General features: G+C 45.8%; 1 protein-coding gene across 1 annotated transcript; it reads right to left on the bottom strand.

Annotated features, from left to right (window-relative positions):
• Positions 1-8259: 8259 nt before the first annotated feature.
• LOC128351892 (pulmonary surfactant-associated protein A-like) lies at positions 8260-26638 on the bottom strand (the record flags this gene model as incomplete). The annotated part of the gene is made up of 4 exons (XM_053311908.1): positions 8260-8862; positions 11796-11873; positions 23823-23912; positions 26563-26638. Coding segments are annotated over 4 exons (621 nt in total), but the record flags the coding sequence as incomplete, so codon positions are not given.
• Positions 26639-27850: the final 1212 nt, after the last annotated feature.

Here is a 27850-nt window from a genome sequence, read left to right as displayed (position 1 = left end):
ATTCACATGTAACATGAAACCAAGGGTCCAATGGGCCTACGGTTCCACCCTCTCCCTATCCGCATTTGGATGTAACCACTAGGGATGTGCGAATCAGTCCGAATTCAAACTGGTTCAAATTTGAACCAGGGTGGTTCGAAGGTCTGAATACGAACCGAACTACCCTTCAGGTTCAAGCTGCAGGTTCGAATTTGAACTGAACCACGGGGTGGTTCGATTTGAACTGGTTCAAACCGGTTTGAACCAGTTCAGACATCCAAAAATTGGTAGATGGTAGCTGGCACCCAGTTTGAATTTGAACCGAACCAGCCATCAGGTTCAAGCTGCAGGTTCGAATTCGAACTGAACCATGGGGTGGTTCGATTCGAACCAGTTCAGACATCCAAAAATTGGTAGATGGTAGCTGGCACCCAGGGGTACCTGTCACCCAAACCCCAAAGCAATCGGACACTCGTACGATTTTTTAAAATGAATTTTTGAAAATTGTTTTTATTTTTTTCTCATAGGGTATAATGGGACTTGAACCAGCCCATTATTCCTTATTGTGGAGCACCCATGGGTGCCAACAATCATGCAAACCCTGAAGCAATCAGACAGTCCTATGATTTTTTATGAATATTTGAAATATTTTTAATTATTTTTCTCATAGAGTATAATGGGACCTGAACCAGCCCATATCCCCTATTGTGGAGCACCTAGGGGCACAAAAGCAGGGTGGGTGGTAGACAGACAGGGGTGCCTACCACCCACAAAACCCCAAAGCAATTGGACACTCCTCTGATTATTGGTGAATTTTTAAAGTATTTTTGAATTCCTCATAGGGAATAATTAGGATTGCAGCAAATGTATAGCTTCACGTTGGGGGGAAAGGGGTGTCCTAGAGTGGAGTGTGGTGGGTGGTAGTTCCCAAGGTGGGCAAAGAAGCTATCAGAATTATTTGAAAGGAATTGGGCAAAAGGCTGATTTTTAAGTGATTTTTGAAGTTTACATGACTTTAAGGTTTTTCTCCAAAAAGAAGCATGGAGGTGTCAGCAAATGTATAGCTTCACATCGGGGGAAGAGGGGTGGCCTAGAGCAGAGTGTGGTGGGTGGTAGTGCAAGTGGGGCAAGGAAGCTATCAGAATTATTTGAAAGGAATTGAGCAAAGGGCTGATTTTTAAGTGATTTTTGAAGTTTATATGTCTTTAAGGTTAGCAGATGAGAGTAGATTCATGGTTTGTCATTGAAAATCTTATATGCTACCAAAGAATCTACACTCAGAACACTTCAGAAACAACAAAACCCAGTACCCCATGGGTTGCTTGGCACCCTCTTTGCACTAGACCACCACTCACTCTGGGCCACCCCAGCACCCCACAAGTGGCTTTAAGGTTTTTCTCCATAGGGAAGAATGGAGGTTTCAGCAGCCCCATAACTGCACTTGGGGGTTGCTGGGGTGGCCCAGAGCGAGGGTGCCAACCACCTCCATGGGTTGCTAACCTTAAAGTCGCGTAAAATTCAAAAATCACTTAAAAATCAGCCTTTTGCCCAATTCGTTTCAAATAATTCTTATAGCTTCCTTGCCCTCCTTGGGAACTACCACCCACCACACTCCACTCTAGGACACCCCTTTCCCCCTGACATGAAGCTATACATTTGCTGCAATCCTCATTATTCTCTATGAGGAATTCCAAAATAATTTTAAAATTCACCAATAATCAGAGGAATGTCCGATTGCCTTTGAACTTTGTGAATAGTAGGCACCCCTGGTTGTCTACCATCCACCCAACTTTTGTGCCCCTAGGTGCTCCACAATAGGGGATATGGGCTGGTTCCGGTCCCATTATACCCTATGAGAAAAATAATTAAAAATATTTCAAATATTCATAAAAAATCATAGGACTGTCTGATTGCTTCAGGGTTTGCATGGTTGTTGGCACCCTTGGGTGCTCCACAATAAGGAATAATGGGCTGGTTCAAGTCCCATTATACCCTATAAGAAAAAAAATAATTTTCAAAAATTCATAAAAAAAATTGCATGACGGTCCGATTGCTTTGGGGTTTGGGTGACAGGTACCCCTGGGTGCCAGCTACCATCCTACCAATTTTTGGATGTCCAAACCAGTTCAAAACAGTTCAAATTCGAACTGAACCAGAGGGAGGTTCGAGCAAAACCAAAACCGAACCACCCCCTCCTGGTTCGAACCTGGTTTGAATTTGAACCGAACCGGGCATACCGGTTTTGTGCACATCCCTAGTAACCACCAGGACCCGAACTGTAATCAGGACTATTGGCTGTGTGTAGGGATGTGCACGAATCTGTTTAGGGGCCCGTTTACAGGCCTCTGAACAGGTTCGAACATGCGGCCATTTTGAAGTTTGATGGAGAAGGGTTGCCTCTTTAAGGGTGGGGAGGGTGCACCTAACCCCTCCTTCAGCTTCCCCCCCACCGGCACTGTTAAAAGCCTTTGGGGTAGCAGCATACCTCCGTGCTGCCCGGTTGCCCTCCTCAAGTGGAAGTGGCCATAAGTACCAGGTGCGCACCCCCCCGTCGCATGTGCACGGCAAACAGGAGCATGCACGCCCAGTACTTCCGGCCAAGGAGGGCAACAGGGCAGCAGGGAGCTACACTGCCACCCCAAAGGCTTTTAAATGTAATGAGCACCGGCGGGGAAAAAGCAGCGGCAGAGTTAAGTGCACCCTCCCCCACCCTTAAAGAGGCACCCCCCCACCTTCGAACTGCCCATCCCTTGCTGTGTGGGCTTCCTTCTGGAATGAAGGACAGCCCAGGCAGCCAGTCACAGCCAGAGCGAGGGAGTAGCTTCCTCCCTCAACTCCAGTTAGAGCTCGCTGGGACTCCAATGCAGCATTCCGACGTAATGACCCCAGATGGAAACCTCATGTAGGAGCCATGAAACTCACTACAAACCAAAGGTTCAAACTGGAGTTTGATGAGGGAAACCTTGGGTCGCTTTTGTGTCCGAACCTTAGTTGCATGCATTCGGACATACAAGAAATTCAACTTATCCTCCCTTCCAGCCTTCAAAACCTTATTGAAGACATTTCTTTTCCACCAGATGTTTGCCTTTTAATTTTATTTATTTATTGTGGTTTATTTATCCCCCACCCCCTCAAAAAGATCTTAGATGCTGTTCTTGTTTGTACACTGCTCTGAGTCTGTGGATTGGGCGGTATATTAAATCTCTTAATAAAACAAACAAACAAACTTCAGGCCCCTTCAACTCCAGTTTCCTGTTATGAGCAAATGGGGCCACAGTGTGAAGAAGTCCTTTCTTTTCTCCATCTGAAAACACCTGCCAATCAGCTTCATTGCAATGAAAATGAGGCAAATGAAAATGAGGAAAGGAAAGGTTACTTGGAGGCTGTTAGTTCTCTTCCTTTTGTTCTAGATTGTTGCCAACTTAGCTGAGGCAGTGGAACAGCCGAGGGATCAAAGTGCTGACAACTTCCCCACTCTTTAGCCTAAAGGAATTTAGCTGTACATAAGGGCTCCCAGACCTAATTTTGCAGTTGGCCTCAAAATTTCTTGAAATGGCCCTGGGTTGTACTTTCAGCCCGCAGCAGCATTTTCTCAATTTTTTAATGTTTCATGTTGAAGTAGGTTGCCAACTGGCAAAAAAGGAAAAGGGAAAAAAGCTTGACTTGCTTCTGTGTTTTTTGCAAAAGCATGACATTCCAAAATCAGCAAGTGAAACTTGCCAGAGCATATGATTTGCTTATGCCTGAAGATCATGGGGCTGCTAAAGACACAGGAAAAGAGGAGTTGATAAGAAAGTTTGTTGGAACAGGGAATCAACACAATTAGCTGCCTCTTTATTTCAGGAATTCAGTAGCTTATTAAAATGGGTGCTGTGTCTCTAACAGCTGTGTAGACAGTCATTAAGTAAACCTAAAGGGGGAAAGCATGGCTAGAAGAGGTGAATCAAATACTGAAGTATGGCTACATAAAGCTTCTGAAAGAAAATAATTTCTGTCTTTTTCCTGACAGAATCTCTGTGCCATTAGCAGCTAAATGACAGGTAGAAATCAAAAGATGATTTTCTTCCATCACTGTATATCATTGTTGGAAAATGCTGCACCTGCTGAATTTTTGCATCTTGAGCAGGAGCTAAAGGCAGAGGAAAAGGTTTGTTCAGAAAAAGGTGCATGCCACAATTGAAAGACTTGGGAGCAATGAGTTGATGACAAATCATCATTTGATGACAAATATTTCCAGGTAATTTTTCAGAACTACGATGTGGTAGGATTCAGAGAGCTAGGTTGTTTTTATTATTATTATTATTATTATTATTATTATTTCACATTTTATATCCCGCTCTTCCTCCAAGGAGCCCAGAGCGGTGTACTACATACTTGAGTTTCTCTTTTACAACAACCCTGTGAAGTAGGTTAGGCTGAGAGAGAAGTGACTGGCCCAGAGTCACCCAGATAGTATCATGGCTGAATAGGGATTTGAACTCGGGTCTTTCCAGTCCTAGTCCAGCACTCTAACCACTACACCACGCAAAGGAACACAGAAATCTGCCTTATACCGAGTCAGAACATTGATCCACCAAACTCAGTATTGTCTACATTGACTGGTAGTGGGTCTCCAAGGTTTCAGGCAGGAATCTCTCCCAGCTATGCCTGGAGATGCCAGGGTGTAAACCTAGGACCTTTTGCATGCAGATGCTCTTCCACTGAGCTATGACCCTGTCCCCTCAGGAGAATATCCTACAGTGTTCACAAGTAATCACCTATCCATATGCACACCAAGGAGGTCCCTGCTTGCTTGCTTGATTAAGTGCCGTCAAGTCGGTGTTGACCCTTAGCGACCACATAGATAGATTCTCTCCAGGATGATCCATCTTCAGCTTGGCCTTTAAGGTCTCTCAGTGGTGCATTCATTGCTGTCATGACCGAGTCCATCCACCTTGCTGCTGGTCGTCCTCGTCTTCTCTTTCCTTCAACTTTCCCCAGCATTATGGATTTCTCAAGGGAGTTGGGTCTTTGCATAATGCATCCAAAGTATGATAATTTGAGCCTGGTCATTTGTGCCTTAAGTGAAAATTCTAGATTGATTTGTTCTATGATCTATTGGTTTGTTTTCCTGGCTGTCTATGGTATCCTCAAAAGTCTTCTCCAGTACCAAAGTTCAAAAGTGTCAATATTTTTTCTATCCTGCTTCTTCAATGTCCAGCTTTCACATCCATAAAGTGTCATGGGGAAAACCATTGTCTGAATGATTCTAGTACGTACAGACATGTCATGGCATCTAAATATCCTTTCCAAGGCCTTCATTGCAACCCTACCAAGTGCTAGTCTGCAGCATATTTCTTGACTACTGTATCCTTTACTGTTGATGGTCAATCCTAAAAGGCAGAAGCTATCCACCACTTCAATGTCTTCATTATCAATTCTGAGGTTGGTTGCAGAACCCGTTGTCGTTAGTTTAGTCTTCTTGACATTTAGTCGTAGTCCCATTTTTCACTGTGCTCCTTGACTTTCATTACTAGAGCTTGCAGATCATCTGCATTCTCAGCTATCGGAGTGGTGTCAGCAGTATAGCACAGGTTATTAATATTTCTTCCTCCAACTTTAAGACCATGCTCATCTTCTTCCAAACCAGCATCTCTCAGTATATGTTCAGCATATAAGGTGAATAAATAAAGAGAAAGTAAACAGCCTTGTCTTACTCCTTTGCCAGTCTGGAACCAGTCTGTTTCACCATGTTTCATCTGGACTGTGGCTTCCTGTCCTGTGTATAGGTTTCTCATCAGAACAATGAGATGTTTTGGGACACTCATTTTTCTAAGGATATTCTACAACTTAACATGGTCAAAGGCTTTTCTGTAGTCAATAAAGCACATATTGACTTCTTTTTGGTATTCTTTGGCTTTCTCAATTATCCAGTGTGCATCAGCAATGATGTCTCTTGTTTCTTGGCCATAATTTATGTTCACTACCACATGACCAGTTCTTCTCCCCGGGTGGAGAGTTGTTGGTTATGACTGATAATGGGAGGGAAATCTCTCTATATAATACACGCACAGGGTTATAAAAAGAGTTAAGATACTTTCCCAACAAATAGGGATAGCCCTTGTTTGTTGCTCCTGTTTCTTTAATATCAGTCTGACACAAACATGAAGCAGGAGAAGCTTTCCGCAGGCATGTAGATAAAGTGATGAGAAAAGCTTCACCTGCTATATTTCTTTGCTACCAGGCTGCTATTAAAGGCACAGGAGCAAGGCCAGTAAAAAGGCAACTATATAGGAGATGGAGTCAGTCATCAAATGGCAGCTTGGTGAGGCAAAGTGATGTGAAGCCAGTCACAAAATGGCAGATTGTGCAAAAATTTATACCAAAATAAGGGATTTTAACTGCACCCTCCTAGATAATTCCTAGAGAATTTAGTTGCAGGACAGGAGGGGACCAGGAGAGGCTGCTTTGTGGAGGAAGGAACTGGAAATAAATCATTGAGGGAGAAAATGAAAGCAGCTCTGATCACCTGAGGAGAGCAGAGGCGTAACTAGGGAAAACGGTGCCCGGGGCAAGCACTGAAATTGCGCCCCCCCATCACCGCCCCCCCAGCATACATCTGACACACATGTGTTTTTTCCTCACAACAACCCTGTGGAGTTGGCCTGTATCTCAAACAACAGAATTATGATGCAATGATGATACACACCACATTATACTTAGGTTTTTCCTCACAAGCAACAACCCTGTGGAGCAGGCCTGTATCTCAAACAACAGAATTATGATGCAATGATTGATGATACACACCACATTATACTTAGGTTTTTCCTCACAAGCAAGAGACAATCTCCAAAGGTCCTGGCATATAACCCCCTCCCCCATTTTTCTTGCCAAACTTTGTGTCTTTAGCAGGATACCACAGGCACTTGTTAAAGCTAACACTGCAGGTTTTTCTGAGATGGAGCTGTTATAGGAGCACTTCAGCGTAAACTGAGATCACAAGGCAAGCTTTCACAGTGCAAAAACGAGCATGCCAGCAAGCAGAACTCATGGTAAAACTCTCTTGAAACACCTTGTAACAATGCACAGGCAGCTATGTTACACTGCTTGAGTCAACTCACACTGCTGTACTACCCAGGCTGTGAGAATTGACTCTCAGTTCCATATACATGCATGCATTTAAGATTGAGTGCCAAAGAATCTTTATGATTGTTTTTCTTTCTTTTGGGGCGGAGAGAGTAGTGTATAATGCAAACATTAACACCTGTTAGGCATCTGAGAACCATAGTTGGGCAGCTAAATAAAAGCCTGATTCTTTAATATGTTTTTCCCCCACATGTGGCTTCTGTAGTTTTTGCAGCTCATTCAATTTCTCACCCTGACACTTGGTCTGCTGCTTCCACCCACCCGCCACCGAATCCTTTCTTCCGTGCGGGTGTCTGTGTGTGTCCTCGTCGTCCTGCCTGCGTCTGCTGCAGTGCATCCCCAGCCCCAGCAACCACGCTTTCCTCCGCGACGGCGACCGCGCCACCACGTGCAGGAGAACAGAGGAAGACGGACGCACCGCACGCATGTGCAGCGCAACACGGCATGCCGGACGAGACACGCATGCATGCGTCACTGACTAGAGACCCTCTGGCTGGCAAGCCACTAGAGAGCCTCTTTCTGGTTGTTCCAGACTAAGCGAGCGACGGAGCGAGCGAGCCTCAGCCAAGGGCAGGCGCAGTGAGCAGCATGAAAGGCGCCCGCCGCCAAGCCAGGCCACTGACTGGCCGCCAGCAAAGCAATGGGGGGGGGGGGGCGCGGGCTGTGCGGAAGGGACCGCTCGTGGGGGAGGGGGCGCCGACGCGCTCCCTTGACTGCTGCAGTGCTGCTGCACTGAGCAGGAGAAATTTGTATTAAAATTTTATATATATATATATATATATATATATATATATATATATATATATATAAAATTTTGGTCATGGCGGCGCCCCCCATGTGACCCGAAAAGATGGCGCCCGGGGCACGTGCCCCCCCTGCCCCCCCATAGTTACGCCTCTGGAGGAGAGAGAGATTTAAAATGTCCTCACGCAGCCAGCCAATCAGTTCTGTGGTATTGGTTGGAAAGGGAGGGAGAAGCAAATGCCCGAAGAACAATTTCAGACAAGTCTGGGAGCGACCACCAGCTTCCTAATACCCACCGTGGTTCTAAGTCATGTTTCAGAAAGTCTGTTTCTGAAGGAAACTGATATTTTGACACCAATTTGTTGAAAAGTAACCTAGCCTTTGGGCACACTAAACAAAAGGAAAGAAATGTTAATGCATTGTGTTTTATTGATTTCCTTTTTCTGACACATCATAATTACAGACTTATCAGTTACATCATACGGAATATTGATTTCCCTTTTCAGAAACACCATAATCACAGACTTATCAGTTATACAATATGGAATGTTCAGTTATTCTGATTCATAGGTGCAACCTCGACTTATGCATATTTTAGGAAACTCCCCTGGTATTAAGGTCTGCAGTGGAGTTTGGTTTAAAGCTGACAGACAGTGAGGCGGTATTTATTGCACACTTTATCATTCCAGGTGCCATCCGTGTACATTTCCACACATTTCTCTGTCCCTTTGCCCATGGGCTCATCCTCATACCAGTTTGTAAAATTTAGGGGTGTCCCATTTAGGAAATGGAACTCCCCAGGAACATGCCCCTCAGTAATGCCCAGATAAGCATACGTATTATACCATTTTACAAAACTCATAATAGCATCATTCTCATTCTTGTTTGTTGGAGCTGCAATGGAACCTTGAGCTCTTTTGCATATTTTTACACTGTTGTCAAAGTCGGCTGTCTTCTCAGTAGTGGCAAACATTTTATCTCCAGCTACTACAATCTTTCCATTCAAAGCCAAGACTGCAAAAGAAAACAGAAGACCTCATTAATCTCATTAGACATCCAACTTCGTCATTGCTCTTGTATCCCTTATTCTATCCAAGTCCTAGGAATTTCCAGGTAGCCTTTTCTGAATTTGTGGGGAAATCAAGATTTTCTATGATTTCCATTCTTTTCAATAGGGCTTGCTCAGGTGACATACTTAGTAGGGCAGACCTACATATGTTATGACTTAGCAAAGAGATTGCAGCTTGTCAAGTGCTTGAAATCCCCCCTGCCCCCGTTTTACTCCCTGGCAAGTAAATCACCCAAAGCAGAAAGTTTATTGAGCCCCTGGTGGGCCATTGCTGATGGGCTGTACTTAGCTTGTGCTTCACAAGCTGAAGCTAGGTAGGTTGATGGCAGATGGTCTTCTGTAGGTATTACATCAGATTACTGATGTGTATATTGAGTTTCTACCAGCAAATTGTAGCCATCTACCAGCAAATGCTCTCCAAGATTCCCAGGTATCCTGAGCTGGCCCAGTACAGCAAATGTGTGCATATACCCAGTGGGCAGCAGCAACACACATGCTTTCCAGTTCTGGTGGTCTTTGGGTAACACTGGGATTTCCCCCCTAATAAACAAGGTTGCTATAAACAAGCCTTTTCTCTCTGCAGGTTTTGGTCCACTTTTGGTATTCAATGACACCATACAGTGGTCCCTCGACTTACGAACTACTCGACATAAGTATTTTTCGAGTTACAAACGGCAGTTTTAGATCCGGTTTTAGATGCAGTTTTTTCGACTTACAAATTTTTAGATGGGGTTTCCTCGACTTACGAATTTTACATGCGGTTTCCTTCACTTGCCTGCCTGTTTACTGCCTGTTTATTCTTGAAAAGAAATGTTCCTGTGCAGTTTGCAAGCCTTACTGGGGGTCTGGGTCTTTTTTCTAGGCTCCGGAACGCATTAATCCATTCCCAATGCATTCCTATGGGAAACCGCTTTTCGACTTACGAACTTTTCGACTTACAAATGTGCATTCGGAACGGATTAATTTCGTAAGTAGAGGGACCACTGTACGTCTGATCCTCTGTTCCTTAATTTAGACTTAGCTGCACTTATTTTCTATAGTGCAATGAAATCTGATTCCAATGATGAGCAGCAAAGGGAACAGGGCTTCAGCTGCAGCTACTGAGCATGCAATATTGCCCTTCAGCAGGTTCAGTTGCATTAATCATATAAAGTTAAATGCAGTGGCAACCAGTGAGGGCTGTGCAGCAAGATGTACCTTTAAAAATAGTTACTGGCAATACTGCATGGCAGAGGCTCCAGCTCCAGCACTCACCTAGCCTCTGTGCATGTGCGGCCGCCATTTGGGAGCCAGCAACACTATGCTGGCCATGCTAATGGCTGCTGCACATGCACAGAGGTCAGGTGAGTGCTATAGGTGGAGCCTCTGCTATGTGGGATGTTGGGCGGGGCACTGCTGCTTCCTACATCTTCCAGGTGCTGGAGGTATCAACAGTGTCACTGGTAATGACTCTTAAAGGTACCTCTCTCTGCCCCACCACTAGCTGCCACCACCGCTTATAACTATAATTAATTAATTATATTATATATTATAATTATATATTAATTATATTGTAATTAATTGAGTTAATGCTACTGAGCCTGCTGAAGTGCAATGGATCATGCAATGGATATGGTGTCAATACCAAAAGTGGACTAAGACCTGCCTTGAGTTTTTGGAAAAATTCCCAGTGGTCCCCAAAGACAGCCAGAACTGGAAAGAATAGAGCATGCTCAGGCTTTCCTCTTGTAGTCACTGCCTTGACCCTACCCATTCTGGCGGTCTCAAAGGTCTATCTTCACCAAACAATGTGAGCAGGAGTTAAGTGATTTCATTAAGCCAGATGGTGTGAACTGGATTTTCTGCTTTGAGCAGCAAAAGTGGGCTGGCATTGATCCTGAGGTGCAGGTGGTAGAGTCAGGGAGCTAAGGAGTGATGTTTGGCAAAACAGGGAGTGGGGACTGGTGGGGTTGGAAGGAATATAGTGGTTTCTGGTGTGAGAGAGAAGATGGCACTGGACCAGTTTGGGAAGAAACTGGCTGTTTCTGGTTTGACAGAGAAAATGCAAAAGGCCTCTAGCCAAGGAGAAAATAGCCTCTTGATTCAGTCCCCCACCCTGAGATTATACTCTTCCACGAGAAGACCCTGAGGAGGAGGCTAAACCTTGGAAACCTTTAGGTCAAGACCCGGGAACCCTAACTCTATCCAGCTTCTGGAAAGCTGTGTGTCTTGTGGGAGGACTTGAGTTCATTATTTTTCCAGTGAGATCCCAGAGCTGAAGAAAGCTAGGAAGCACAACAAGCTAGTTAATTAGATAATTTTGAGCATTCTGTGACTATCTTAATGGTGTTTTTACACCATTAGGCATTTTACTCTCAGTTCTGGAGAGAGTTGATAGCAATTTGGAAGAAGAATTGACTCTGTGGGCTCTATGCATCAATATTTCCCTTCCAGTAAGTCAGTCTTGCACATTTTTATAATATATCAAAAATCAGCAAAATTTGACCATGTGTGACACTGGGGAAACAGAAATGTGTGTGTACAGCATGGGAAGTGAATTCAGTTTTGAATGATAACTTGGACTGTAGGCACTGGCTGACATCCAGACTAAACTGCATGAGTTGTCCCACTGAAATTAACGGGACAAGTTTGTCATGACTAGCTTGCCCCATTAACTTCAAGGGGCTATTCATGAATAACTTAGTCTCGATGTCAGCCAATTGTTTTTAATTGCTGTAGATAAAAAAAAATCCTGGGTTCAGCATATAGCTACTTGTCCAGGACCGATTGTTTCTGCAAATGAATGTTAAGCAACAAGTAGATGAATACAAACCAAAACAACCCACACTCATTTAAAAAGATGAATAAGTGGAAGACGCAAACATTTTAAAAAGTGTACCTCTTTCCATTCTGGTGATTCTGTGCTTTAATTCACTGAGCATTCGTTGGAGTTGAGCATCCTGAGAAGCAGGCAGGCCTGTGGACAAAAATAACAATTATTTGTTCCATTTTAATTGCTGTTAGATTGTAACATTTTGTGAAAGTCACTTGATGAGATAGTTTTTTCTGAACAGCCTCACTGACTACATAACAAACAAAAAAGTTGAGGTATGTAAAAACAAATATGTCTGTATATTGATAATAATAATTATTATTATTATATACCACTTTTCAACAAAAACAGTTCTCAAAGCAAGTTACACAGTAAAAGAAAATAGAAGATGGTTCCCTGTCCCAAAAGGGATCACAATCTAAAAAGCATACACACACAAAAGGAGACACAGCGGCAGCCACTGGAGAGATGCTATACTGGACTGAATAGGGACAGTTGCTCTTCCTCTGCTAAATAGAAAGGAACCACCACGTGGAAAGTGACTCCATGCCATTTAATTTTCTATCTCAGATAAATTGATTTTGATATATTAAATGCACTTGTGGGCTATATGTTATTCAGCATTATTGCCAACAAATCTGAAAGGAAGTGTGAGCACTGTAAGATATTCCCCTCAGGGTATGGAGCCGCCGCTCTGGGAAGAGCAGAAGGTTTCAAGTTCCCTCCCTGGCAGCATCTCCAAGATAGGACTGAGAGAGATTCCTGTCTGCAACCTTGGAGAAGCCACTGCCAGTCTGTGAAGACAATACTGATCTAGATAGACCAATGGTCTGACTCAGTATATGGCAGCTTCCTATGTTCCTAAATGGTTTATGGTCTCTCCAGGAATTTTCAGACTGTATTCCTAGATACTGTATACTGCCTCTTTACAAGGCAATACCAGAAGGCTTCTGTATGAGAGAGACTATGTGAGGGAACTGGAGAAACATTTTCAGAACAGAAGCCTGTGTGAGTGGTTGGGCCTGAATAGTTCTAGGCCCAGACAGTCTAGAGACCTGCAGCAGTGTTCCCTCTAACAGAAAATCCCAGATGTTGTTGACTACAATTCCCAGAATCCTCAGCCAAATCCCACTTCAGCTAGGGGTTCTGGGAGCTGTAGTCAACAACATCTGGGATTCCCTCTTACAGGAACATTGGTCTGCAGATGTGCTGTCCCCCCCCCCTTTCCCTTTTCTTTTTGTTAAGCAGTCTACATTAGGGATGTTCATGGAACTGGCTCCCTTTGAGCTGATGGTGGGGCAGGGGTGGATTTAAGGACGGGGGAGGGTGCACTCCCCCCCGCTGTGCTTCCTGACTCAAGGTGAAGTGCCAGGCACACGGACTTCTCATGTATGCATGACATGTGCGCATGTGCGCATGGCACTTCCACACACACCCATCCTTTAAGCCACCTGTTCGAATGCGAGGGTTCCGAACCTGTTCAGCAAACCTGTTCAGCATGCACTGGGCTTTCGTAATGGGTCGCTAGCAGTAAATAGTCAAGTAATTAGAAGAGATCTGCTGTATGCTGATGTTTTCACATATGAAATACTAGGATCCTCCTCAGGGGTTCCTTGGTGAGAAGATCCGTAATGCTGAGAAGCTTCCCAGAAAGACAGCTTGACCATCATTATCCCAATGTACATTGCAGAGGATTCTTAGATGTATCCTAGGGCAAGAGTTACCAACCTGTGTTGTTCCAGATGTTGATGAACTACAACTCCCATCACCTCCAGCTACAATGTGGCTGGGGATGATGGGAGTTGTAGTTCAGCAACATCTGGAGTACCACAGATTGAGAACCTCTTTCCTAGATCACACACAATTAATGCAGGGAGGTCCCAGAAGTCTGCTGCCTTATCTTCACATCCTGTGTAAAGTTTGAGCCCTAAAAAGTGTCCCAGAATCCTCTATAAATGTTTGGGCAGATATGCAGGGGGGTTGTGGGCATATAAATCAATGGATAAAGTTCCCTAAATATAGAAGGTTCGAGAACTGCATGCCTAGCTCTTCAATTCACTAGTCAAAAGGAAGACCAATAGAGAAAGGAGCAAAGGTGCTGCACTGCTATGTGAAAATTAAAGGACATTGTGTGTTATTGTTGGGCCTGATGTGTTGACTTGATTAGGGCAGGAAAGTACATTTTGTTCAAGTACTGCAAAGAGTAAACACCTTGCAGCTTTTGTGGAACCAAATATAGCATACTTTTGAAGTGTGTGTGCTGGCCTCTAGTGGCTTGGCTACATTATAGAACAGTGTTCTTCACTGCAAGGCTTAGGAGCAAGTGGCAGCTCCCATCAGCCTAAACTGCAGCTCCCTGACTAAATGTTTATTGCATGGTTTCTTAACCTTGGGCCTCCAGATGTTGTTGGACTACAACTCCCATCATCCTCAGCCACAAAGGCCATGTCTGGGGATGATGGGAGTTGTAGTCCAACAACAGAGAACCAGCGTGGTGTAGTGGTTAGAGTGCTGGACTAGGACCGGGGAGACCCGAGTTCAAATCCTCATTCAGCCATGAAACTAGCTGGGTGACTCTGGGCCAGTCACTTCTCTCTCAGCCTAACCTACTTCACAGGGTTGTTGTGGGGAGAAACTTAAGTATGTAATACACCGCTCTGGGCTCCTTGGAGGAAGAGCGGGATATAAATGTAATAACAACAACAACATCTGGGGGGGCCAAGGATAAGAAACCCTGCTCTATTGGGCCTTTGAGAAGCTATGATCAAAGCTGGATAGTCTGCACAGTTCCCTGGCATCATGTGGAGGCAATTGTTTCCACCATTCCACTGTTGATCATTCCGATTGATCCATTGCCCAGCATTGCTGGGGCTCCTTTAAGGGAAACAGAGCCCTCTTGGAAAGCATGCATGGGCTTCTGGGAAGTGCTTTCCCCACAGAGATCTTAAGAGAGGGCTTTGTTTCTGTTAAAGAGTCCTACCAGCACTGAGAAAAGCACAGTATTACTCTGTGGAGATTAGCACAGTGGGAAACGCCTTTCATACTGAAGGTTTTTTGGCCAAAGTGGCCTGCACTTGAAAACCAGGGGGAAATGATGCTATGCTCTCTATATATAATTCTCCTGGGTGTGCCCAGGAAAAATGCGTCCCGGCAGCCCAGCTGATTGGCTGGGCTGCAGGGGGCGCCTGATTGGTCCTGGCGGCACACCCAGGAGAACAGCGGCGGCCATGGCCGCTGGCGGGGCCGGCCTGGCAGCGACAGGGAGGACAGGCTGAGGGGCGAGGAGGCGGCAGCCCCGATACTGGGGTGGGGGTTGGCAGCCCGACAGATGGCGGCGGCTCTCAGCCCGGTGGTGGGCCCGCCCATGGCGGCATGCCGCCGGAGACTGGGGTGGGGGGAGAGAGGCGGCGGGTCTGGCCCGGCCGAGGCGGACCAAGCCGTGGCACTCGGCCCGGCCAGAGATTGGGGCGGTGGGGAGAGAGGTAGCCCTGCCTCCCGCCCACCTCCGCCTCCTCTATCGCCCAGGTCATGCCCCCCCACAGCATTGCTCTGTCTGATGCGCAGCTGCCCAGTGCCAGAGGCCAGCGCCCGCCTAGAGGCCGCCCCTTCTATCTGCGCCACCCTGGACACTGCCCTGCACGCCTCGGGGCGGAAACGAGCGGCGGCGGCAGCGGACAAGCCCAGCAGAGCCCAGCGACGAGCTGAGCACGTAGGAGCAGCGGGGGCCCCCTGGCCGCCTGCACCGGGTCTTCCAGCCAAAAGCGCGCTTCGGCCACGCGGGCAGGCAGCAGCCCCCGCGGCTCCCTCCTCCCCTCCGCAGGGGTCTGGCAGACACTCATCGCAGACACGTCCCTCGATTCCATCCGCTATTCCTCTCCTGGCCAGAGTGCTTTGACGGATAAGATCTATGAAAGCGGAAGTCATCATGGTGGCTCCCTTCTGGCCCAGGCGCCCCTGGTTCACAGGTCTGATCTCCATGGCAATCAACAGGCCTTGGCACCTCGACCCGAGCCTGGACCTTCTTCGTCAGGGTCCGGTTCAGCACCCCAATCCAGGCTGGTTTCAGCTAGCCGCCTGGAGACTGAGCGGAGCCGGCTGCGGGCGCAGGGATTACCTCCGAAGGTAACTCAGACTATTCTGGCCTCTACAAAAGATTCCACCAACCACATCTACCAATACACGTGGAGAATGTTCCTACGTTGGCTTAGGAGGAACAAGACTCCCAGCCACAGGGCCTCTCTCCATCACCTACTACACTTCCTCCAGGATGGCCTCGACAAGGGTCTGAAGCCCAACACTCTCAAGCGACAGGCAGCATCCTTACTACCAATGTTGCGAGGCGCCGCCTCATCGAGTGTCAAGGATCGTGCCCTATTGAAAAGATTCCTGAGAGGAGCCACCCTCCTGTCACCGCCCGTCTTTCATCGCTTTCCGTCATGGAACCTGAACCTAGTTCTCCGGGCGCTGCAGGAACCTCCCTTTGAACCTATCCGCACTATCCCTCTGAGGCTTCTTTCCCAAAAGCTGGCTTTCCTGGTGGCGCTCACCTCAGCCAGAAGAATTTCTGAACTACGAGCCCTGTCCATCCACAAGGCACGTTGCGTTTTCTCGGAGGACTCAGTCAGGTTAATTCCAGACTCGTTTATCCTCCCCAAGGTTGTCTCCCATTTTCATACCTCACAGGACGTCTTCCTTCCTTCCTTCTGCCCTCACCCGGAACACCCGCAGGAAAAACTATGGCACAAGCTCGACGTCCGCCGTTGTTTGAAGCGATACATCAAGAGAACTGCTGGCTTCCGGAAAACTGACACTATGTTTGTCTCGTTCCTGCCTTCCTCCATGGGAGAAGCCGTGCCAGCTCGAACTATCGCCAGGTGGATCAGGGCGTGTATTACCTTAGCGTATGAAACCCGGAAGGTCCCTCCACCACCAAACATATGGGCTCACTCGACCAGGTCGGCTGCTGCCTCTGCCGCCTTCGCTTCTAATGCGTCGGTCCTAGAGGGCGCCGGGGCCGAGTGGCAGCAAGGAGGCCCTCGCTCTGTGCTGCTGGGCCGATGGGTTCCACTCAGCACCCTGCCGTGGCCCAACGAGGCTCTCTGCTGCTGCTGCCGCCTGTGGAAGGAGGGGCTGGGGCGGGGGCTGGATTCCTCCCGGCTGCCCTCCTCCTCGGAGGCTGGCTGGCTCTCCCTGCGACCTGAGTGGGGTGGGCGGAGGGGGTGGCCAAAGTGTCCTCACTTTTTGTAAAAAAGCATGTGCCCCCCACACCCTGCTGGTGCCGCCTGTCCTCGCTGGGCTTAGAAGGAGGGGGGGAAACGGGAGGGCGAGCACCCCGAGTTTCATGGGGACAGAGGAAGATGCCTACTACCGAGTCAGCCCCTTGCTCCACCTAGTCCGCAATGTCTACCCGGTGGTGGTGGGCCCGGGAGGAGCCCAACTAGAGGCACAGATGCTCTGTGCCCGGGCCCACTAGTAATACATATTGCACACATTACTAAGAGATCAAGAACTATCTCTCTAGTTCATAAGCATTTATGGAGGGACAACTGAAAAATAATTATTACTCTGTAGTTCTAACCTCATTCATGGTTTGTATTTATCAACATACTTGTGTTTTCACATTTATAGTATTATTCATTCCAAAATATGTGTGTTTCCCTTTAAAAAAAAGATGAAAAGAGATTTTCCTTGTAGCCTTCTGTAAACTCAGAGTCAGATAATTCAGCTTGGCTGTGGTTTTCAAACTCTTTTTCTTAGATAGACCCTCTGGGATTGTACACCACAGAGCATTTGCTACAGTTTAAGAGTTGCTAAACTGATAAGGAAGACTACACAGTTAAGGTATTCTGAAACAAAAGTCTAATTCTTGTAATTTCATGAATGACGATGACAGTGAAGAAAAATGAAAAAAGGAGTGCACCCAACAGAAGTGAAACATGGCAAAAAGCAAAACAAATAAAAACCCTAATTTAATTTAATTTAACAAATCCAGTGGAATCATGTCAAGCTGTGCTCTTCTTTAGAGATACTTGTGCAGGTAAAACAAATATCGGAGTTGAAAACAAACAGAATTAAAACATATTTTATTGTTTATGTAGTAAACTTAGTACTATTTTATCGTTATAGCCTGTGTCTTTAAGATATAAAAAATGTGTTAATGACTTTGAGTTAGAGACATAGAGTTCTGTTAATGACACATACATATATATGTATATGTAATATATTACATATATATGTGTGTGTGTATATATATATATATACACACACACACACGCACAAATTTTTTATTTTCTTATACACATTGCTTCACACAATTGTACTAATAATTATAGCAATAGAGTGTTGTTCTAAGAAAATAGTAATGTTAGTAATAGTAATAGTATGTCAGCATAGGCTTAGTGGATATCATATCTTAGTGGATACCATTCGTTGTAATAAGCTTAGTGGATATCATTCTCCCAGAGGCGGATTTAAGGAAGGCAAAGTAGGCACTTGCCTATGGCGGCAAAATTTGAGGAGTGGCAAATTTTGCTGCTCCTTAAATTTTCCATTCCTCTTTGGGGGTGCGGGGAAAGTCCCCCCTTTTTTCATCTAAAAACTGCCACTGTGCGGCAGGATGGGGGCAGCAAAGGCCACACAGCTGCACTGGTCGGGGTGGCAAATCCTTGGCTGCCTACAGGCGGCAAAAGGCTTAATCCGCCCCTGCATTCTCCCCCAACCAGGAATGTTAACCTGACCAAATGTGACTTGTAATCATGTTATTGGTCTGGCACTGCTCTTCAGGGCAGGTGATAGAGTCTGGGAGCTAAGGAGTGAGGCCTAGCAGAACAGAGGATGGCGACCAATGGGATGGGAAAGAACAAAGTGGTTTCTGGTGTGGGAAAGAAGATGGAGCTGGGCCAGTCTGTGGAAAATCCGGTTGTACCTGGTTTGGTAGAGAAAATTCAAAGGGCCTCAATGCAAGGAGGAAATAGCCTGCCCTCTTGATTCAGTCCCCCACCTTGAGACCCTGAGGAAAAGGCTAAAACTCAGAAACCTTTAGGTCAAGACCTTGGAACCCTAATTCTATACAGCTTTTGGAAACCTGCTTGTCTTGTGGGAGAACTTGAATTCTGCGTCAATACAATGTGTGGTAGCTGTGAAAAAGGCCAATTCCATGCTTAGAATCATTAGGAAGGGGACCGAAAACAAAACTGTTAATGTCATAATGCCCTTATACAATGTGTGGCCACATTTGGAATACTGTGTACAGTTCTGGTCACCAACCTCAAAAGGATATTATAGAACTGGAGAAGGTGCAGAAGGGGGCAACCAAGATGATCAGAGGCCTAGAGCACATTCCTTACAAGGTAAGCCTATAGCACCTGGGGCTTTTTAGTTTAGAAAAAAGACGACTGGGGGTGACATAATAGAGGTCTATAAAATCATGCATGGTGTGGAGAGAGATACATTTTTCTTCCTTTCACATAACACTAGAACCAGGGGTCATCCCATGAAACTAATTGCCAAGAAATTTAGCACCGACAAAAGGAAGAACTTTGTCACACAATGCATAATTAACCTATGGAATTCTCTGCCACAAGATGTGGTGATAGTCACCAGCCTGGATGTCTTTAAGAAGGGCTTAGATAAATTCATGGAGGACATGTCTATCAAGGGCTACTAGTCTGAGGGTTATAAGCCACCTCCAGCTTCAGAGACAAGGTGCCAGGTGCAGGGGAGCAACAGCAGTTAGAGAGGGCATGCCCTCAGCTCTTGCCTGTGGGCTTCCCTGAGGCATCTGGTGGGCCTCGGTGCAAAACAGGATGCTGGACTAGATAGGCCTTAGGCCTGATCCAGCTGAGCTGTTCTTATGTTGAATTCATTACTTTTCCTGTAAAATTCCAGAGCTGAAGAGCAGCCTCACCCAGGAAGCACAACAAGCCAGTTTCTAGATAGTTTTGAGCATTCTTTTACTATCTTAATGCTTCCCCACCCTGGCATTTTACTCTCAGTTCTATAGATAGTTGGTAGCAATTTGGTCTCTATTTGGTCATCAGTGCTCTATTAATTTTGAATTACATTTTGGTTTTAAAATTCCCAATTTCACTTGTAAGGAAAGGGGGGGGGAGTTGTAAGTGAGGAATGGAAGATATTATATATGTGCATGTAATATCTCTCTTGGATAATGCCCTGGCCAGCAGCTTCTTGGAGGAGTAATGAGACACTATGGGGCTTGATCTAAACCACTGCAGATGCAACATGCACATATAGAGGCGATTCTCATGACCGCTGGAAAGCGGGCTAAGGAAGCCCAGCCCGCTTTCCAGCGGTCGTGTGCTGCAATGGGAGCCGAGTGGCTCCTGGCAGCAAATCTCACTAAATACTCATTACATTAAATTAAATACTCATTAAATCAGCCGCTCTGGGAAGAGTATCTAGGTTCCAGGTTCTTTCCCTGGCATCTCCAATATAGGGCTGAGAGAGATTCCTGCATGCAACCTTGGAGAAGCCGCTGCCAGTCTGTGTAGACCAGGGCTGCTCAACTTTGGCCCTCCTGCAGATGTTGGCCTACAATTCGCACAATCCCTGGCACTGTTCCCTCTAACAGGGATTTCCAGATATTGTTGACTACAACTCCCAGCATCCCCAGCTGCAGTGCCCTTGGGCTAGGGAATATGGGAGTTGTAGTCAACATCATCTGGGAATCCCTGTTAGAGGGAACACTGATCCCTGGCTATTGGCCACTGTGGCTGGGAATTTTGGGGGTTGTCATCCAAAAACAGCTGGGGGGGCCTAAGTTGAGCAGGCCTGGTGTAGACAATACTGAGATAGATGGACTTATGGTCTGACTCAGTATATGGCAGTATCCTATGTTCCTAACCATTTTACCTCACCTCCTTCCTCCCACAGTATATCTACCATCAGGGCACTAACCATTATGGTGAATGGGAGATGTGTGTGAGTGCCTCCCATAGCCTCATCCAACCCACTCTCCTCTGTCTGCATTCCTTGCATTCCATGATTGAGTGGAGAAGAGGAGTCTTCGTGGGTTATAGGTCATGTGCAGACACCTCCCATTCCCCATGGCATGGTCCCTGTGCACATACTCATATGCATACACCAAACGGGGAGGAGAAAACAGGATCGTCTCAGAGAGATGAAACAACAAAAGAGAAGCTATGCCTAGCTGTCTGGGATCAATAAGGTAATGGACAAGGATATGGTTCCAGTGATTGATTTGATTGATTAAGTGCCATCAGGTCAATGTCAACTCTTTAAAACCACGCTCATCTTCTTCCAATCCAGCTTCTCTCAGTATATGTTCAGCATATAAATTAAATAAAGAAGGAGAAAGTATACAGCCTTGTCTTACTCCTTTGCCAATCTGGAACCAGTCTATTTCACCATGTTTCGTCTGGACTGTGGCTTCCTGTCCTGTGTCTAGGTTTCTCATGAGAACAATGAGATGTTCTCGGAAGCCCATTCTCCTAAGGATATTCCACAGCTTGACATAGTTGATGCAATTGAAGGCTTTTCTGTAGTCAATAAAGCATGTACTGACTTCTTTCTGGTATACTTTGGCTTTCTCAATTATCCAGCGTACATCAGCAATGATGTCTTTTCTGAAACCAGCTTGAACATCTGGCATTTCCCTTTCCATGTAGAGCTCTAATCTGTGTTGGATGATCCTGAGAATTATTTTGCTAGCATGTGAAATCAAGGATATTGTGCGATGGTATGGGTATGTAGACTGCCCTCTTCCAATCTGTTGGCCACTGTGTCATTCTGCAAATTTGCTGGCATAGTTTGGTTAGAGCCTTGACTGATTCTTCTTCTGTTGCCTACCATATTTCTGTAGCTATTCCATCAATTCCTGTAGCCTTCTCCTTGGTAATGACTGGAATTCTGATCTAGCTTCATCTTCCCGTACTAGATGTTCTTGCAAGTAGGGAATATCTTCTACAATATCTTGGATGTTGACGTCCCTGCTGTACAGATTTTCAGTATACTCCTTCCACCTCTGTTTGATCTTCTCTGAGTCAGTTACTATCTGTCTTTTGGCATCCTTTCACATACCAATTCGAGGTTGGAACCTCCCTCTGAGTTCAGAGATCTTTTGTAAAACTTGCCTTGTTTTTCCGTGTCTATTTCCATCCTCAAGGTCTTTACAGATGTCATTGTAGTACTTGCTCCTTGTCTCTTCTAACAGCTTCCTGAAATTCCCTATTAAGTTCTTTCCTGAGGTCTTTATCTTTCTTGACTGGCTTTTCTCCTCTTCTTGGCAATTTCCACCATCTGTTCAGACATCCATTTTGCTTTCTTCTGTTTCTTGGTCTTTGGCAGTCTGTTTTCACATTTGTCCTTAACAACTTCTTTGATTTCATTCCACAGTCCCTCTGGTTCCCTATCAATGAGGCTGAGAACTTCAAAGTGGTTCCTGATGTTCTCCTTGAAAATGGTGGGTACATTCTCAAGATCATATCATGGAAGCGGGATAGCTTTGTTTTTCCACTTTAGCTTGACTTGAAACTTGCACACAAGCAGTTCGTGATCTGTTCCACAGTCAGCCCCCAGCCATGTCTTTGCTATTATAACTCAGCTCTTCCACCTCCTTGCACCAATAATGTAATCAATTTGATTTCTGTGTACTCCATCTGGTGATCTCCATGTGTATAGGTGCCGCTCTAGTTATTTGAAGAATGTGTTAGCAATGAGGGCATCATTGGCTTGACAGAAATGAATAAGTCGTTCTCCTGCTTCGTTTCTGTTTCCCAGGCCATATAGGCTAACTGTGTTTTCCTCCTCACCTTTTCCAACTTTGGCATTCCAATCTCCAACCACCACCAGCACATCTTGCTTGCATGTTCTGTCAATTTCAGACTGAACTTGAGCATAAAACTCATCAACTTCTTCTTCTAATGCATCGGTCGTTAGGGCACAGACTTGAAGAGCTGTCATGTTAAAGGGTTGTCCACGAAATCTAATTGATATTAGTTGGTCACTGACTGCATTGTACCCAGGTACTGTCATTGCTATATCCTTCCTGATTATGAAAGCAACACCATTCCTTCTTTGGTTTCAGTAGCAGAAACCAATGTCTCAAAACCAAATAATGGTACAGAGAATGTGTTCCCATTCCATCCTAACTGCAGCCTTCCTAAATTAGAAGACAAGTTATGAACTGCTCCTTATTAACTTAAAGTGCTGTCAAGTCGATTCCGACTCCTGGCGCCCACAGAGCCCTGTGGTTTTCTTTAGTAGAATACAGGAGTGGTTTACCATTGTGCAGTATGAGATGATGCCTTTCAGTATCTTCCTATATCACTGCTGCATGATATAGTAGCAGCGGGGATTCGAACCGGCAACCTTTGGCTTGTTAGTCAAGCATTTCCCCGCTGCACCACTTAAGGTGACTCTTATTAACTTAGGCAGGGTTAATTGTTGATGCTGAGGAAAGCATTCAAGGAGTAGTATCTCTTCATCATAAAATTAATGGCTGACATGACATGCACTCTTAAAAAGCCAGAACATTCCATACTGGGGCTGCTGTGGAATCAGAAGGCAACCCCAATGCCAGAGAACCAGCACTAGTGCAATTAGTGTTACCGTTGTTTCTGAAAAACAGCTGTGTGTAGCAGGGACAGGGGCAGATAATCTAATCTGATCCAATTTGAATAAAGTATTAAGTGGTGATTCAGACAAACCATTCCCTCCCACATACAACAACAGATATTTATATGCTGCTTTTCAACAAAAGTTCCCAAAACAGTTTACAGAGAGAGAGAGAGAGAGAGAGAGAGAGAGAGAGAGAAATAAATAAATACAGACTTGAAAATAAAACTAGCACCATGTAGCAGCATGCATTTCACAGCACATGCATTAAATTGGTGACCATCAGTTGTGGGGAGATAAGAAACTCATGCTTTCAAAAAGACTGATGCAGGAAGCAGATGGGCAGTTCTGCTTTACCATAGTTCTGGAACTCCTACTGTAGGAGCACAGCAAACTGGCACACCCCTGTTTCTCCTCTTTCTCTCTGGGTAAACTGCACCCAGGAGCATAATGCCTTAAGAGGGTTACAGTTTCACTTTAGAGATGAGATTCTGTCACCTGGTGGCCCAGGGTCTCCTTTCTCGCCTTGTTTGCCTCTTGGTCCTTGTAAACCAGGGTATCCATCTCTTCCAGAAAGACCTGGCGGACCTGTTGAAGTAAAACACAAGTATGAAAATCTGGCACACTCTTTATAGATCAAGATAGCAGCACCAAAGCAGCGGATATTTCACTCATTATATCTGAACTGTTCTCCCTCTGGTACTCTTCCCCACACCTAAGTGGGCAGTCCACTTCAGAGAGGCAATTTTCAGTGGGAAATCAGTCCAGATCTAAACTGTCAAATACTCTTCACCTAAAGTCCATGATGCAGTTTGGGAGTACTTCTGGACCAAAAGTGGCCCCTGATATCTCAGGTTGAGGCAGTGGCCAAGAGTGCTTGTTATCAGCTTCAGTGGATACGCCAGCTATGTCAATTGCTCAAGATAAATAACCTTAAAACAGTGGTGCAAATGCTTATAATGCAATGCACTCTATGTTGGGCTGACTTTGTATGTAGTCCAGAAACTGCAACTGGTGCAGAATACGGCAGCCTGGTCTCTGGGGCTATTCGAAGAGACCATATTACTCCTATTTTAAAAGAACTACACTGGCTGCCAATTAGCTTTCAGGCAAAATACAAAGTACTTGTTATTACCTTCAGAGGTGCACTTAGCCATGGACCATGGGGATTTAGTCTGTATTCTGGGGGTCCTTCTGTCTTCTGGGGGTCCTCCAAATATTCTGGGGGACCCCACCAGAGCCCCGCCACTGATCCATGCCTGCCAGGCAAGTCAAATATTTTGTAAACTTTTTTAAAAGTACCGTTGTGTGGCGGTGATGGGGACTGCCCACTAGGGATGTGCACAAACCAGTTTGGAGGCCCTTTTATGGACCTCCGAACCGGTTCGAACCCTGGCTGGCTTGAAGGTTTGACAGCAGGTGAGGGATGCATGCAGTCGCAGCTACTACTTCCCGTTACATCCAGTCAACATCGGAATGGGGCGGCAGGGAGGTATGCTGCCGACCTGATGGGCTTTTAGGGAATCATGCTCCAGTGAGGGAAACACGGTGGTAGGGGTGGGGGGTAAGTGCATCCTCCTCTGCCCTTAAAGCCACCTAGGGGCGTAGCAAGGTTGGAGTGGGCCCAGAGATGAGATTTTAAAATGGGCCCCCTTCCCAAAGTCCAGGGCCTCCGCATACCCCAGGACCCCTAGGATTTAAATCTGATATTTCAAAATATGTATGCTGCCTGGAAATACATTTCACTGAATACGTATATGCACACTTCACAATATATAGTGATATACATTGAAAACACTAATTATTAAAATGAGCCCCTCGCTGCAGATTAGCAAAGGAGACTTTCAACCATGCAGTGTGAGCCTATGTATGTTTTCTCAGAATTCTGAACAAATTCAGTAAAGTGTGATTCCAGGAGGTTTTTCACACGGGGCTTTTAAAGCCCTTTAACACACATCTCCTCTGGAATGGAGGTGCTGCATTCACATGTTGGCCAGATTTACCCTGTAGTCCCTGTGAGTTATTGGGAGCAGTTCACACACAATTCAGGTTTTTCACTGCTCGTTAGAGTGTAGCCTGATTTATATCCGGAGTAAAAATTTAAAAAAATTCCACTATTTTGCATTGGTTCTTTGGGACAACTTCAATTTTGCAGTAAAGCCTTCCAGTAAACTTGCAGTAAAGCCTGCTGTGTGTAAAAGTCCCAGGTAAGTGTGTGGAAAATTGCAGGGTCAGGCAGCAAATCTAACCACATTTAGCTGGAAGTACATTTCACTGAAACCTTAAGGACTTACTAGCAAGGAAAGCATGTCTACTTAAAAATAAACTCCATTGCATTCAGCTGTCTGAGATTCTTCCCTGGTAAGTGCATATAGGATTCTACATGCTCAGGGATGTAAACCAAAGTAATTTGTGCTCCCAGCATATTTTGCTCCCTATAGGAGACCAGTAAGTCCCACTGAAGCAAGGAAGATAGGTGGGGAGAAATAGAGAAAAGAGCAAGAATTAGCACCATTTCTCAGGAGAAAAAGAGGTGTGTGTGTGGTGGTGGGGAGAATGAGGAGTCTGCCTCTTCTTGGTAAAAATTTCAGATAGATGAGGCATGCCAGGGCTCCAGGAGCTCCTGAAGTTACCCTCTGTCCTAAAAGTTGTTCTCCCTGCTCCCCAATGTGGAAGTAGAGCTGGTTGTGGTCTCTCCCTGTTCTGAGATAAAAACCTCTGCAGGTGCTCAGAAGCAGGGTCATCCCTAGTGGGGTGCAGGGCTGGGGGGCAAATCAGCATGTGCAGGGCCTCCTTAACATTTCATATCATTACAGAATCATACGGACTGATGACATGCAGTGTAAATAGTGTGAGTGAGGTTTTTGGACATGTCCAATCAGCTTGGCATTTCTAAAGAAAAATAAAATAAAATAAAAGCACCACACATGCTTCACAGTTCTCACTCAGACCTTCTGGGTTGCAAAACAACTTGAACATAAGTGCATTTATACATGAATGAATGAAGGAATATAAATATAATACTGTTTCTTCCAGAAGTTTTTGTAATTTTCTGCCATGAAACAAGCCACTTACAAGACTTTTTAGATAGTTATTTTAAAAAGCCAGCAGATTTTCCAATCTGTTTCAAATTAAATATTCAGAGACTTATCAATCTCCCCCCCACCCCATATCAAAGCCCTATGGCAAGCAGATCCCTATATATGGGGGGGACCACAAAAAGGAATTCACATCATACCTCCATTACTAAGCAGGCAAAGGCTGGTCTGTGCTGGGCAGAGAGTCTGCAGAGAACTGTGGTGGGTAAGAGCAGCCAGCGCTGGCCACTCTGGCTAGAGAGCTTCAGGCTTCAGCGAGGCCTACACAGAGGCCTCTCTGGAAGCCCCACGCACCCGCCCACCTGCCAATCAGCTGAGAGGCGGAGAGAGAAGGAGCTCTAGCAGCATGCAGGCTGCTTAGATTACTGGCCAGGAGGGCAAGCAGGAGAGAGGGCGAACACAGCAAGGGAGACTGGCTGAGGGGCCTTGGGCCTGGGCAATGGGGAGTCATGTGACATGTCTTTGGGGGGCCCCTCAGGCAGTGGGCCCCCACACAACTGTCTCCCCTTGCCTAATTATAGTTATGCCCATGAAGCTACCCTGGCCGTCGAACCAGCTCCTGCCAGTTCCGTGCACATCCCTACTGTCCGTGGGTGTGTGGGCACTTGGGGGAGGGAGGCAGTAGCAAGAGCTCCTTCTCTGAGCCCGCATGTCTCCCAAATGACAGGTTGGGCCATTTTTGGCCCATTTCAGGCCTCTATGCACATGTGTACATGCGCAGAGAGACCCTGAATCGGCCGAAAATGGACCGATTGGTCATTTGGGAGGCAGGCAGGCAGGCTCAAAGGAGTTCTTGCCTCCACCTCTCTTCCCCGAGTGCCCGCACACCGGCTGACAGTACCCATTCCCGCCGCACAGTGGCACTTAAAAAAATGTAAAAAAGAAGAAGAAAGATTTGAGCAGCCCTCAAGCGGTGTGTGTGTGTGTGGGGGGGGGGTGCTCCAGGCTTCAAAATTACCTAGGTGCAGCCCTGATTACCTATAAAGCCCTGAATGGCTTGGGCCCAGGGTATTTAAGAAAGAGCTTCTTCATGAACCCTGCTACCTAGTAGGAATCATCAGGGGAGCTTTGGTTGTAGTTACCACCGGCTTGTTTGGTGGTGATTCATAATCAGGCCTTTTCTAAGGTTGCCCTAGGGCTCGAGAACATGCTCCCAAATGAAATCAGAACCTTCACATCTCTGGCTGTGTTTAAGCGACTTTCGAAAATACATCCATTTTATCAGGCTTTTAGTTTATAATGTTTTAATGTTTTCTTGATCATTATATTAATTTGTTCTATATGATTTTAGGTTTTCATTGTTCCTGGGTTTTAATTGTAAACAGCTCAGAGATTTTATATGGGGTGGAATAAAAATATGACACACACACACACTTCACCTGTGCAATGCAATCTTAATCCAAACTGCAGCCCTGAGGGGTGTGGAGT

Source organism: Hemicordylus capensis, chromosome 3, assembly GCF_027244095.1.
Source record: "Hemicordylus capensis ecotype Gifberg chromosome 3, rHemCap1.1.pri, whole genome shotgun sequence".
Lineage (NCBI taxonomy): Eukaryota > Metazoa > Chordata > Lepidosauria > Squamata > Cordylidae > Hemicordylus > Hemicordylus capensis.
This window is presented reverse-complemented; position numbering and strand designations above follow the sequence as displayed.